This window comes from Melospiza georgiana, chromosome 11, assembly GCF_028018845.1.
Source record: "Melospiza georgiana isolate bMelGeo1 chromosome 11, bMelGeo1.pri, whole genome shotgun sequence".
NCBI lineage: Eukaryota > Metazoa > Chordata > Aves > Passeriformes > Passerellidae > Melospiza > Melospiza georgiana.
Genome location: NC_080440.1, coordinates 15,988,552 through 16,002,432, shown reverse-complemented (window position 1 = coordinate 16,002,432; position 13,881 = coordinate 15,988,552). Strand labels below are relative to the sequence as shown.

General features: G+C 60.7%; 1 protein-coding gene across 2 annotated transcripts in view; it reads left to right on the top strand.

Moving 5' to 3' along the window:
- The window catches only part of CACNA2D2 (calcium voltage-gated channel auxiliary subunit alpha2delta 2), a 213,293-nt gene that overhangs the window by 183,589 nt on the left and 15,823 nt on the right, over positions 1-13,881 (top strand). For both annotated transcript variants that reach the window (XM_058031659.1, XM_058031658.1), the window contains exons 6-21: positions 1,309-1,447; positions 4,772-4,903; positions 5,351-5,408; positions 7,697-7,747; positions 7,904-8,003; positions 8,720-8,878; positions 9,334-9,441; positions 10,013-10,091; positions 10,242-10,291; positions 11,098-11,187; positions 11,470-11,538; positions 11,946-12,020; positions 12,848-12,922; positions 13,075-13,146; positions 13,416-13,487; positions 13,662-13,723. In XM_058031659.1, the coding sequence (XP_057887642.1) occupies positions 1,309-1,447; positions 4,772-4,903; positions 5,351-5,408; positions 7,697-7,747; positions 7,904-8,003; positions 8,720-8,878; positions 9,334-9,441; positions 10,013-10,091; positions 10,242-10,291; positions 11,098-11,187; positions 11,470-11,538; positions 11,946-12,020; positions 12,848-12,922; positions 13,075-13,146; positions 13,416-13,487; positions 13,662-13,723 (1,391 nt within the window). The remainder of the gene's footprint in view (positions 1-1,308; positions 1,448-4,771; positions 4,904-5,350; positions 5,409-7,696; positions 7,748-7,903; positions 8,004-8,719; positions 8,879-9,333; positions 9,442-10,012; positions 10,092-10,241; positions 10,292-11,097; positions 11,188-11,469; positions 11,539-11,945; positions 12,021-12,847; positions 12,923-13,074; positions 13,147-13,415; positions 13,488-13,661; positions 13,724-13,881) is intronic.

The window sequence follows — 13,881 nt, the reverse complement described above, 5'->3', positions numbered from 1 at the left end:
GCAGGGCTGGCTGGGCAGCATGTGACACTAACAGGAATTAAACCCAAACCTTGCATATCAATCCTGTTACTCTCCTGAGCTGTGGAGAATGCTTTGGCCACCCCTCTCAATGTCATGGGAATGTCACCACCTTAGTGGCTGGCTGGAGGTGTTGCAGGGGAGGTGACATTTCTCCATGTCATCTGTGAAGGGGAAACAAGGAGAGGGCCAGGACAGGTGCTAAACAATCTTCATGGTTTACTTCCCAAACCCATAGTTTTCCTTTAAATATATGGCTTTTCCTGTGAGAAAATCAGGTCTTTGTTCCCTGGGTTTTGTCAAGGGCAGCCTGGCCAGTGGGAGAGATGCTTGCAATGGGCCACAGACAGCAGCAGGAAGGGACCATCCCCACCCCCTGTGTTCCCTGGTGCCTTGGGGCATCCCTTCAGGTGTCTATTCCAGTTTGGGCTTGGCACTGTTGTCTGTCCCTGCCTGTGGATGGTGCAGGCAGCTCTGTGTCCCTGCCCCTCCTCAGCAGGGATGTAGCTCCAGGAGCACAAAGAGCAGGTGCTGCAGCATCCTCCTCTCCCTCCTTCCCACCCTGAACATCTCCCAGCTGGCTGCAAACAGCCTTCCCCAGCTGCTGGGCTGGTGGCAGGCATGGGCAGCTCAGAGCCAGCACCTTCTCCTGGGTTTCTTTGCTCCTGCTGGGGTGGCAGAGGCAATTTCTCCAGCTCTCTAGTGAGTCCACCCCTATTCTCATTCTTCCCCACATGGCCCCGTGCTCCAGCTCCCACCTGTCCCCTGTCTGCAGCCACCCAGCTGTTCTGCCTGCACCAGCTCAGCCCTGCCTGCCTTCCCAGAGGGATTTCACCCCCAATGCCATGCTGGCAGCAGGGCTGGGGAATGGAGAGGAGGGCTGGGAAGGCGAGGGAGTGTGTTCCAGCACCAGCAGTGGGGAATTCGCCGTCTCTCCACCATAATTAAATATTGTTTGCATTGCTTATTGACAGAGCGCTAAGCTGCACTCTGTTTTAATTTGCTCTTTGATAGTTGCCTTTTGCTGCTAATTGATTTTCAAGGCCTTTTTTTGATTTTTTTTTTCCTATGTCTGATTTAATACCTGCTGTGCTACCCAAGCTGGAGAGACAAGGGGTAACCAGTGCTCGCCTTTGTGCCCACCCACTCCTGGCAGGCCAAATACGCACAGGATCCAGCAGGGCTGGTCTCCCCCACAAAACATTTGTGATGGGCTTCAGGTGGAGACATTCCCCCATCCATGCAGGGTTGGAACCCTGGGTGACCCCATGCACTCTGCTCCTTCCCCAGGACGACCCCGATGGAGAGGAGATCGAGAGGGAGAAGTCCAACTCCTTGAAGCTGGAGTTCACTGATGATGACAACTTCAAGACCAAGGTTAACTATTCCTACGCTGCCGTGCAGATCCCCACGGACATCTACAAAGGCTGTGAGTGCCCCTCCTCACCCTGTCCCATTCCTACTGCCTGCCTGGCCATCCACCTCTCCTGCCTGGGGCACTGCAGCCCCAGGGAACATCAGCTCTGGGTGCCCCAACTGGGTCTTGGTGACTGACTCCCAGACAGACAGGTAGTGAAACAAGGCAGAGTCACCATATCAGGATGGAGGTGACAATGTGTCCCTGCCCAGGGACTCTCAAGAGCTCAGCACAGGCAAAAGAGACAGACTGGGGATTGGGAGTTATTGGGGAAGGGATGGGGAGAGAAGGAGAGGTGGTGATTATGGCCCAGGGTGAAGCTCAGCTGTGCCCACAGGGCTCTGATCCTCCTGCAAAGCTCGAGAAAGCTCAAAGCAGGCACCAGAGACGTTCAGAGGGATGGAACAGCTCTGTGCAGCACCAACCTGCTTGTAGGAGGGAGTGAGACATGGCTGGGCAGTGGCAGAGGGTGAAGCAGGGATGCTGCCTGTCTTCAGCCTACTTGGGGCTGAGGTGATGAAAAGGGAGAAGAAGCAGCTGCAGTCTGGCAGGAAGGCAGCCAAGGGTGAGTGCAGGACAGTGTGATGCCACCCCATAGCTGATTAAGCCTCTGCTGCAGAGGGGTCAGGCTGCTCCAGAAACGGGGATGGGCAGGGATGGATGGACGGGCGGATGGCACAGCATGTGCCACACCAGCTTCAGCCCCCACCGAGCGCTGTGACCCTCCCTGAGCTGTCAGATGTCTCCGGTAGCTCGCCCTGCTGCGGTGGCACACGGTGACAGTCGGTCTCCATTTCCCTCTAGTGGCTGCTCGGCTCCCGGCTGGAGGGCATCCTCCAGCTCCCGCCGGCCGCATCCTGCGTGAGCCCGGTCCCCGCTGCCCCCCAGCACCCGGGGCACCACTGTCCCCACACTTCTGTTTCGGTGGCACTTGCTGAGGGTGATGATGGTGGTGATGATGGTGATGGTGGCCGCGCTCACGCTGCTGCCCCGAGCGGAGCATTCCCGGTGCACGGCTCGGAGCTGCAGCGATTGCAGCGCGGAGGCAGCGCTGGATTAGGAGTTTGCAATGAGCTTTATTAGCCAGGGCAGGCAGCTGATGAAGCACATGGTGCGAGCCGGGTGGGCTGCGAGGGGTGAAAGAACTCGTCCCTCTCAGCCAGGCTGGAGCCCCGGCACGGGCACATGAATCACCCACCCGCCCTGGGACACAGCAAGCTGGAGATGAACGCGCTTCAGGGACCCCCAGCTGCTCAGGAGGGGATGTGGCAGTGGGGTGACAGTGCAGGGACTGTCACCAGGCAGAGAGTGTGGGCACAGGGATCCAGCCAGCTCCGGCCACACCAGGGTGCTCCAGAGATGCAGGGTGCGGGGAAGGCTCTACAAGTGCCGCTCCCCTGAGAGTGGTTTGGGGTGGAGCAGGGCCCCCTGTCCTGCCAGGGACAGCAGCGAGTCCCCGCAGGGCTGTGGGCGGGCGCGGGTCCCGCTGGCACCGGCGGAGACAGAGGCGCTATCGCTGCCTGGCACGCTGATTAAAGCCTGCGGCGACGCCCGCCGCCGTCACCCCTCGCTACACACACAAATTACATCCTATATGTGTTTTATTTACTGTGCCGTTTTTAATTAAATATGCAATCGCTCGCGGGCAGGGCGGGGCTGGGCTTACTCTGGTGGGGACAGGGACGAGATGGGGACAGGGATGGGGATGTCACCAGTGGGGCTGGCAGCTCTGCCCTCGACTGAGAGGGACAGGAGCCATCCCAAGCAGGGACACAGCTTCATCACTGCACATGGTGAGAGAGCAGGAGCTGTATTTTGTTAACGGGGATGATCCATTCATCCCTAGGGAAGGTGTAGGAGCTGCATTCGTGCTCAGAGATAATGCAAGGGCTGCGTTTGGGCACAGGGACAACATGAGCTGCATTCAGCACAAGCAGCTGGTGTGGCTGATGGCCCCGAGGGTCCGGGGGTGTGGGTGCTGCCAGGGCTATCATGGATGTGGCAGGGCCCAGCCCGGTGCCCAGCTGAGGCTGGCAGCACTGCCCAGGGCTGCTCCGGGCAGGCAGCAGCCTGGCAGCCAGCTCACAGCCACTTCTCCTGGGAAAAACCACGTCCTGTGTCAGAGCCAAACAAGAAATCATCCCCAGTGCCCAGATAACAGCACTGTGTGTGGGCACAGCACTGAGGAATGGCTGGGGAGATACGAGCAGAGTAAATCATGGTTTGAAGGCATGGCTGCCTGAGGGAAAGACAATTCTTCAGCAGTCATGTTGGGATAGAGGGATCCAGGATTCATCCTGGGAAACCTACCCACCTCCCACCAGTGCCTTGGGACCACAGTGAAGGCAGGAACGGATGATGACGGTGTTCCAGAAGGGACAAGTGTGGGAGGAAGGCTTAGGAGAGCTAAATTTACTGCTCAAATGCACACTGGCTCCCCTGCAGCACCACATTGGGTTGTTTTGCCCAATGCCAAAGAGCTGGGGTGCTCCTGAGAGTTCTTGCACCCCAAAAATGCATTGAGGGTCTCCCAGGAGGGATCAGTGCCTGGTCTCAGGGTGCTGCTGGCTCCTTGCTCCTGCAGTGGCACCCACCACTGGCTCCTCCATGCTGCAGTCCTGGGGCAACCCAGCACCAGAGATCATCGTGGGATTCCTCCCCACAGCATTTGGGGTCCCCCTGTGGGCACAGGGAGGTGCCATACCAGCTCCCTGCCAGCCCCATTCCTGCCACACCACATGGCGCCCCTGCACTCTGCCAGCCCCCCTTGATTAATCACAGGCTGGGGCTGCCAGCAGCTTATCTCCTGCTTTAATAGCTGAATAATTTAAAACTGCTGTTTGCCGGCATCTTAATTGCTTTTGTGTCAGGTGCAGGGCCAGTGGGAATGCAGAGTGGGCCTGAGAGGCTCCACGTGGCCCCTGGGGACACCAGCCTGGGCTTCCCAGCCGGTGACTGTCCCCAGGGAGTGAGGCTGGGAAGGGGATGGAGATGGCAGGCCAGCTGTCCCCAGTGATGGCTGTGTCTGCCCCGGAGCACGTGGGGACAATGAGCACTCTGGGGAGCTCAGGAGAGTGGCTCATTTCTCTGGGGACAAGGGACAGCAGGGTGGTGCTGGAGCTGTGTGGAAGTGGGGGGGGTTTGAGGGGATGTAGGAGAAGCTGGAAAGGCCCCATGGGCTTCTACCTGGGGAGGGGCAGAGGGGAGGGGACAGTCCCCATCACCTTCCTCCCTGCCATCGCCTGGGGACACCGCAGTCCCCATCACCCCCAGCTCCACCGCTCCCCCCCTTCCTCCCTCCCTGCACCCAGCCAGCCCTGTCTGTGTGTCCTGCAGCCACCGTCATCCTGAACGAGCTGAACTGGACACAGGCCCTGGAGGACGTTTTCATCGAGAACCGCAAGGAGGATCCCTCCCTGCTCTGGCAGGTCTTCGGCAGCGCCACCGGCGTCACCCGCTACTACCCCGGTGTGTGCCAGGGGGGCTGTGGCACACAGGGGCTGTGCCAGGGAGGGGCTGTGGCACACAGGGGCTGTGGCACACAGGGGCTATGGCACACAGGGGCTGTGGCACACAGGGGCTGTGCCAGGGAGGGGCTGTGGCACACAGGGGCTGTGCCAGGGAGGGGCTGTGCCAGGGAGGGGCTGTGGCACACAGGGGCTGTGGCACACAGGGGCTGTGGCACACAGGGACAGTGGCACACAGGAGCTGTGACCAAGGGCAGCCCAGGCCCTTCCATGTGGATGAGCACCCCTGGGCCTGGTGTGACTTGTGTAACTGTGCTGTGCCAGAACCCTTTGGTGTGAGCTCCCCACCCGAGCCTGCTGCTTCCTCAGCCCTGAGCATCTCTCTGCCCTGTCCCCCTGTCCCCCCACGACAGCCCTGCCTCACTCACTGCCTGCTTTGTCCCCACAGCCACCCCATGGAGAGCCCCCAACAAGATCGACCTCTATGACGTGCGCCGGCGGCCCTGGTAAGGGGGTGCTGGGTGGGCAGAAGGGTCCTGAGCAAGCAGCTCCCTCCCCTTTTCATGGCATTTGGGCACTAGCAGAGGGACACCATAACACAGGCAGGGGCATCTGAGCTGTGGCACTTGGCTCCTTCCCCTTCCCTGTTCCTGGGAAAGCAGAGCAGGATGGAGAGATCAATCCCTGGGTGCAGGTGAAAGTGTGGAGAGAGCCCTGTGCCCCCTCAGCACAGCCATGGCTGCTGGCACTCAGTCCTGACCAGCATTCCCATCCAAATGAGATAACAACTGGCTTGGAAACCATGGGCTGGGAGGATGGGGAGAGGAATGGGCAGGCAGCACAGGCTGTGGCTCAGGGATAGCTGAGCAGCCTTTTAGCCCAGAACAAGGGAGGTGGGATTGAATGGGCTGCCCTTAGCCCAGCTGGAGGTGCTGGTGGGGCAGTGCTGGTTATCAGCTGGAGCTGGGGGAGCCACAGCCCCATCCTGCCCACACCTGCAGGCACGGAGAGGAGAGTGGGCACAGGCCTCTGGCACATGTCCAGGGAGCCCTGTATCCCAATGGATCATCCCCCTGCCCACATCAGGAGCTGCCCCCTCTCCTTGTCAGAAAATTAATGGCCCTGCTGCTATGGTTAATTGCCTCTGATTGCTCCACATTAATTATTAACTGTTCCCTGCTGGGGTGTCTGTGCAGGTTATTGCAGGGCAGGGACTGGAAGGCTGTTTTGGGGCGGGGGCTGCTGATGTGTACAGGGGCTACTGAGCCCAGCTACGCCCAGCTCTCTGCCCCCTAGCCAGGCTGGCCACCTGGTTGTCCACCCTGCCACGGAGGAGCAGCAGCAGCACCCTTCATGCTGGGGGACAGCACACCTGGGGGAGCCCCCTTTGGGGCCCTCTCCTGCTCCCAGTGGGGCCCCATGCCGGACACAGCCTCCACCGCTCCAGGGCCACGACCCTGCCCGCAGCCAGGGCCGCCACCCGCCCGCCTTCCCCTCCCCTGATGAATGGCCCCATTAGCCACAGCCGTCTCCTGCCGAGCCCAGGGCATTCATCTGAGCCGGGCAGCCGAGATGGATGTGCTGCCACAGCCCATTACGGGCAGCATCTTAGTCGGGCTCTGTGCCGCACCAGCAGCCCGGCCCCGGGAGCAGGGCAGGCTCCAAGAGCCGCAGGAGGAGCCCCGGGGCAGCCGCCTGTCCTGCACCCAGCAGGCTCCCAGAGCCCCTCTCACCCCGGCAGGAGGAGCCCCGGGGCAGCCGCCTGTCCTGCCCCCAGCAGGCTCCCAGAGCCCCTCTCACCCGGGCAGGAGGAGCCCCGGGGCAGCCGCCTGTCCTGCCCCCAGCAGGCTCCCAGAGCCCTCGCACCCCGGCAGGAGGAGCCCCGGGGCAGCCGCCTGTCCTGCCCCCAGCAGGCTCCCAGAGCCCTCTCACCCCGGCAGGAGAAGCCCGGGGCTGCCGCCTGTCCTGCACCCTGCTGGAGGATGCTGCACCCATGTCAGGAGGGCCCCATGTGCCAGCATCCTGCATCCCACCCGGGTAATCCCTTGTAATTAGGGAACATAAGGGATTAACAATCAGAGCCTGCCCCTTCCCCAGTCCTTCCCAGTTGTGGTGAGTAATTGATACTAATGACACAGTAATTAATTCACGCGAGGCCCAATCCTGATCTAGCCAATAATGAGGTTCCCTTGGCCTGCAGCCAGGGCAGGATCAGGGCTCCTGCAATGGCCTGGTGAGGTGGGGCTGTGCATGGCCGTGTCTGGGGTGGGATGGGTGCTGAGCCCTGTGCCAGCCCCTCCCACACAGCCTGGCACAGCAGGGCTGGGAGCAGGACCAGTTGTTTCCAGGGATGAGGAAGGGTTCCCTAATTGTTTTCAGTGGGGAAGATTTACGTCGTGTTATTATTTTTCCTCCTTGTAGCTAAAAATAACCTCATCAGCCTGGCCTTTGAAGCTACCAGGGGGGTAAATAGCATCTTAATATGGATGTGTGTGTCAGCATAATCAGCACGCAGGAAAGGGCCCGTGATGATGGAAGAGTTTAGCATTTAGAGCTCATTAGGCTGGCACAGTGTGGAGCAGCAGTCCTGGCCGTCTGCTGTGCTGTGCCACGGGAGCCACGTCCTCGCTGCCACCTGCCCACAGCCTCCTTGTCCCTGCTCCTTGCCATGGGGTCACGCAGCCCTGGCTGCCTGGGGCTCCCACACAGCTCCCCTGTGCCCTGGCAGGGCTTTGCTCTTGGGCTGTGCCCCCGAAATGAGTCAGCCCTGCTGACCCCCCTCTGTACCCCACAGGTACATCCAGGGTGCCTCCTCCCCAAAGGACATGGTCATCATTGTGGACGTGTGAGTACATGCTGGGGGCCATGGCTGGGCTGAGGCCAGGCTGGTGACACAGCTGGCCAAGGTGCCACTGTGCCAGCAGTGGCCGCAGGGAAGCTGTGGGGGTGGCACAGCCCTGTGCTCCTCGCTGCCAAGCCCCCAGCACCCCTGTCTCTGCAGGAGTGGCAGTGTGAGCGGCCTCACCCTCAAGCTGATGAAGACCTCGGTCTATGAGATGCTGGACACCCTCTCAGATGATGACTATGTCAATGTGGCCTCGGTGAGTGCCTGGGGCAGGAGGAAGGGCTGTGTCCCCAGGCACCTCCCAGCTCCCCAGCACAGGAACCCTCTTCCCCCACGAACACCTGGCTAAGGGCTCTGCACACAGAAATGCCATTTCTTGTCTTCCTACTACCCACCAAATGGCTGCTCAGGGCTGGGCACACAAAAGCTGCCCCTATCACGGGGCATTTGGCAGGGATGTTCCTGCATTATCCAAGCCAGCCACGTCCTGTCTGTCACCAGCCACCGACAGACACCCCTCGGCTGTGTCACCGGCACAGTGTCCATGCCATCGCATCTGCGTGTCACTGGCTGCCCCGCCCCTGTCTGGCCACCAGCAGCGGCGCTAACTAACGTGTCTGGCCTGGCTCTGCTGGATGGCCGCTCCCCTAATGAATGGGCCCCATTGCCGGTGAGTGAAGCTGTAAGTGAGAGGCAGCACCTGCTCCCGACGGCGGCACGGAGCAGCACAGCACGGCTGCTCGCACAAGCTGGGGGTGCTGCACAAGTGGGGGTGCAGGTACAGCACCTACACCACAGCTCACTGCTGGATTTGTCCCAAGTTTGTCCCGAACTTCAGCCTCAGCCCCCCCGGGATGTGGGACACGTCTGGGTCACCTGCTGCCTGTGAGAGCTGAGTGTGATGAGTGGTTTGTGCCTGCTGGTGTCCCCCCCGTCCCCTCCTGTGACCCACCCCCTCCGTGTCACCCGCAGTTCAATGAGAAGGCCAAGCCCGTGTCCTGCTTCAAGCACCTGGTGCAGGCCAACATCCGCAACAAGAAGGTGTTCAAGGAGGACGTGCAGGGCATGGTGGCCAAGGGCACCACAGACTACAAGGCTGGCTTTGAGTACGCCTTCGACCAGCTGCAGAACGTGAGCTGGGGGCTGGGCTGGGAACAGCTGGGACAGCTGTGGGTGCTGGGGATGGTGGGACAGCTCTGAGTGCCTGGCTGCTGCCCTGGGCTGAGGGCTCCTTGTGCTCCTCCTCCATGCTGGGGGAGACATCCCACCTCCAGGCGTGCTGCAGCCAAGGTTCTGCTGGTGCTGCTCCCCTCTGGGTTATTACAAGCTAGCAGGGCTGGGTGGAGGGGCCAGACCCAACAGACACAGTGCCAGAGGCAAGATAAAGATGAATGATGCTATAGGTGTCGAGTAGCATTAGCCACAACATCATTCCCCAGGTGGCAGTGTCCCCCCTCCCCATTCAGCCTGGTCACCCTCACCCCAGAGAAATGGACTGGGGAAAGAGGTGGGTTGGGGCCAGCCCTCCTGGCTGCATGCAGCCCTGTGCCTGAGGTGTGGCCTCAGGTGCTGTGTCTGCCCCACAGTCCAACATCACACGTGCCAACTGCAACAAGATGATCATGATGTTCACGGACGGCGGCGAGGACCGAGTGCAGGACGTCTTTGAGAAGTACAACTGGCCCAACAAGACGGTGAGAGGCCCTGGGCTGGGTGCTGGGCTGGGGCTGCCCCTGCATGGAGCCACTGCCCTGCTGATGGGTTTGTAGCTGCTCCCACCTTCCTGTGGGACCAGGCACACTGGGATGCTGGGGAGCTGGGGCTGGTGGGCTCCCTGAATGCTGGCCCTGAGGGGAGCACAACCCAGGCATTAGGGACGGGGCTGCTGGCAGGCAGATGAACCAGCAGGAGGGTCCCAGTTGCTGCTCAGTACCTGGAAACCTGTGGGGTGGGGGTGTTCTGGCCCATGTATCACCCTCAGAGAGCACAGACCCCTGTGGCAGCAGTGATGCCCCAGAGCAAGGACCACTGAGGTGGGTGATTTGAGCCAACAGAGGGATGCTGGAGGGCAGGACAAGGAGACAGGGACTCCCTTGCTGCAGCACAGCCAGCACTTGCAGGAGTCTCCTGCCCACTTGCGCTCACTCTGTGGGCCATGGCAGGCAATGCCACACTGTCCCTGGGGAGGTTGTCACTGGCTGGGAGCACTGAGTGTTGAAAACAGGGGTGCCCCGTGGCTGGCCCTCAGTGCAGGCTCTGCCACAGGTGCGGGTCTTCACCTTCTCCGTGGGGCAGCACAACTATGACGTGACCCCGCTGCAGTGGATGGCCTGTGCCAACAAAGGTGAGCACCCAGCAGGGGCTGGGCTCACCCCTCGGCTCCTGTGGGTGCCACACCAGCAAAGCCCTGCCTGCAGCCCTGCAGGGAGGGCAGCAGGACAGCCAGACTGCTGGACAGATGGATCTTCAGCTGCCTTTCTCTCTCTTTTCCAAGGTTACTACTTCGAGATCCCCTCCATCGGCGCCATCCGCATCAACACGCAGGTACAGCTGGAGCCGGGCAGGCAGAGCCCCCTCGGCTGCCCTGCCCTGCCTGGGGGAGTCCAGGCAGCCCCAGCCCCTCTGGGCACAGCCCACAGGCTGGCAGCGAGTGTGGCAGCAAGCTGGGGAGCCGAGCTGAGCCCTCAGCCAGGCTCTGCACTATTAAGCAATTCATCTTCTGCAGCTCCCCACGGACCTGCTGCCTTTTGAGTGACTAATTATGAAACATCAGGCGTTAATCAGCACAGAGCAGAGCTGAGCGTGGGCAGGGCCAAGCCTGGCAGAGATGGTTGTGTCTGCCCCACACCTCCTCTCACTGCCTCTTTTCTGCCCCTTTTCCTTATGGGATGTGCACAGGTTGCTGTGAGGGCAGGTGATGAGGGCAGGGCAGGGCTGGCATTGTGGCGTGGGGGCTCCCTCCCCGCAGAGATCTTCCTTGGCAAGGTGAGACAGGAAGAGGGAAACCTGCCCCAGGAGAAGATGGCAGCCAGGGAGACAGCAGTGACATGGTCCAGGCATGATGGAGCAATCCCAGCCCCAGGAATGGGTGGGGGGCTCTGGCTGGTGCTGCCTGGGGAGCCCCTGCCCTGCCTGTGCATGGCCAGTGGTGAGCAGCACCTTGTTTGCACCTTAATGGGCCTGTAGGGGTCCCAGCTGGAGCCAGTGCCCCCACATTTGGTGGCTGCCAAGCCCCCTCCCCAAGCTCAGCCTCACCCCATTAACATTGCTGGGGTGTGCTTAGGGACAAGGGTGTCACCAGGCTGGAGCAAGGAGACATCCAGTTCCCATGTTGTCCTGTGTCCCTGCAGGAGTACCTGGATGTGCTGGGCAGACCCATGGTCCTGGCTGGGAACCGAGCCAAGCAGGTCCAGTGGACCAATGTGTACCAGGATGCCCTGGTAAGGACTCCCCAGCCCCGGGGTCCCACACAGCCCCAGGGGCAGGTGGGGATCCCCAGCCCTGTGTCCCACACACGGGGATGAGGGTGGGGACTGCAGCCCCAGGGTGCAGCTGGGGACACTGACCCTGGGGTCCCACAGAACTCTGGGGTGCAGGTGGATGGGGACACCAGCCCCAGGGTCCTGCACAGGACAGGCCCCATCAACCCCCCTCTGCTGCCCACCCCAGCCCTGGTCCTGAGGCAGTGAGGGGCCATGGGACATCATTCTGTGCTTGTGCAGGGACTGGGCCTGGTGGTGACAGGAACGCTGCCAGTGTTCAACCTGACGGAGGACAGCAGTGACAGGAAGGTAGGACACTCTGCTGGCCCTGCACTGGGAGCCCTGATGTGGGGCCACTGTGGGGTGGGAAGGGGCCCTGGTGATGTATGAGTGGCTGCAGGGGGGACACTGGCATTCCTGGGGTGCTGCCTGCTCTGCACCACCTCCCTGCAGTGACACCAGGGCTGACTGCCATCTCTGGGACCCAAATTACCTCTCACAACTCAGTTGGGACAGCTGCCAGTCCCTGGGGGGAGCAGTGTCCCATGGGGGCTCCTGGGGGCTGGTCCGTCCCACCCTGTGCCCCTGCAGTACCCAAATCTGACCCACACGTCCCCAGAAGGGGAAGAGGTCTGTCCTGCTGATTGCCTGTCCCTGGGCTGGTGGTGGCAGTGACAGCCCTGGTGCCACCACCTCCATCCTGCATTTCCTTCCAGAACCAGCTCATCCTGGGCGTGATGGGGATCGATGTGGCTCTCAATGACATCAAGAGGCTGACGCCGCGTTACAACGTGCGTGGGTTCCCCTCTGCCCCTGCCCTGCACTGCCTGGGCCTGCTGGGGAATCCATCCCTCTGGTGGGAGCCCCAGGCTGTGCCCCAGCACTCAGAGCACCTCCAGCAGCACTGGCACCCAGCAGGAGCTGGGACAGGCAGGAGTGTGACCGTGTTCACAGGGATCTTAGGATGAGGGAAGAGATGAGGCTCTGACTCCATGTTTCAGAAGGCTTGATTTATTATTTTATGATATATATTATATTAAAACTATACTAAAAGAATAGAAGAAAGGATTTCATCAGAAGGCTAGCTAAGAATAGAATAGGAAAGAATGATAACAAAGGCTTGTGGCTCGGACTCTGTGATTGGCCATTAATTAGAAACAACCACATGAGACCAATCCCAGATGCACCTGTTGCATTCCACAGCAGCAGATAATCATTGTTTACATTTTGTTCCTGAGGCCTCTCAGCTTCTCAGGAGGAAAAATCCTAAGGAAAGGATTTTTCATAAAAGATGTGTGTGACACAGGAGAGCAGGGAGCAAAGCTGTGTGATGCTCTGGGACTCAGTGCAGAGCCAAAATCCTTGTAGGGTCAGCAGGGAACAAACCCTACAGGCCTGGGGAAAGGAGAAGTGGGAAAAACCCAGAGCCAAACTCTCACCCCAGGAGTGAGTGGCAGATTGCATTGTCCTGAGAATAGAAATGAATGGATAGAATGGGCTGAGCCCTGGGGATGACCTGGGGCGAGCTCTGCCTGCAGAGTTGAGGGGGATGGCACCAGCACAGTGTGTCACAGCACAGAGCCACCTGCTCAGCCTCACCCCTCCTCCTGTCCTGCAGCTGGGGGCCAATGGCTACGTCTTTGCCATCGACCTGAACGGCTACGTCCTGCTGCACCCCAACCTGCAGCCCCAGGTGAGCAGGGGCCCAAAGGGGGATCAGCCAGGCCCTGGGGGCTTTCCAGGGTCCTTAGGACTTGGCTGTGGGGTTTGTGATGAGTTAGTCTGGGCTCAGCAGTGGCTGCAGGAGCCCTGAGCCCTTCCCTGGCTCTCCCTTTGTTCCTGCAGATCATCAATTTCCGTGAGCCGGTGACGCTGGACTTCCTGGACGCTGAGCTGGAGGATGAGAACAAGGAGGAGGTGAGGAGAGCAGGGGCAGCTTCTGGGGCACAGGCTGGCCCCCTCACCTGCAGCTGCAAAGGGCACTCAGCCCCTCCAGCCTGCCCTGAAGAGAGTCTCGTCCTCAGGGTCCTGGCACAGCTCCCATGGAGCCACAGAGGGGACAGGAGCTGGGTCACTGTCCCCTGGGTGCAATGAACCTCCCCAGGCTGCTCCCCCTGACCCCAGGGGTGCCCACAGGTGCATGGCCAGGCTCTGTGGCCCTCAGTGTCCTCCTCTGTGTCCCACAGATCCGGAGAAGCATGATTGATGGCAATGATGGGCAGAGGTTCATCAAGACCCTCATCAAGTCCCTGGACGAGGTAACTGAAGGGAAAGAGGGATCACAGCTGCAGCTGTCGCTGTGCAGAGCACCCAGAGCCAGCAGTGGGGATGAGGGGCTGTGTCTGGCACTGGGCAGGGAGCCAGGGCCCTGTGGCACTGTGCCAGCAGAGCCCTGGCAGTGCCAGGCCTGACTGGCTGCCTCTGGCCCACAGCAATACATCGACGAGGTGTTCCGGACCTACACGTGGGCTCCCATCAAAAGCACAAACTACAGGTGAGTGTCACACCCTGACTGCCCTGCCCTGGCTGGGCCCACACCAGCACAGGCCTGGGGGATTGTGCCTGCAGCTCCCAAATCCCCGAGGCCACCAGGGATGTGTCCCATGGGCTGTGAGGTTGCAAATGCACTGCCACATTATTGCCCACAGGCAG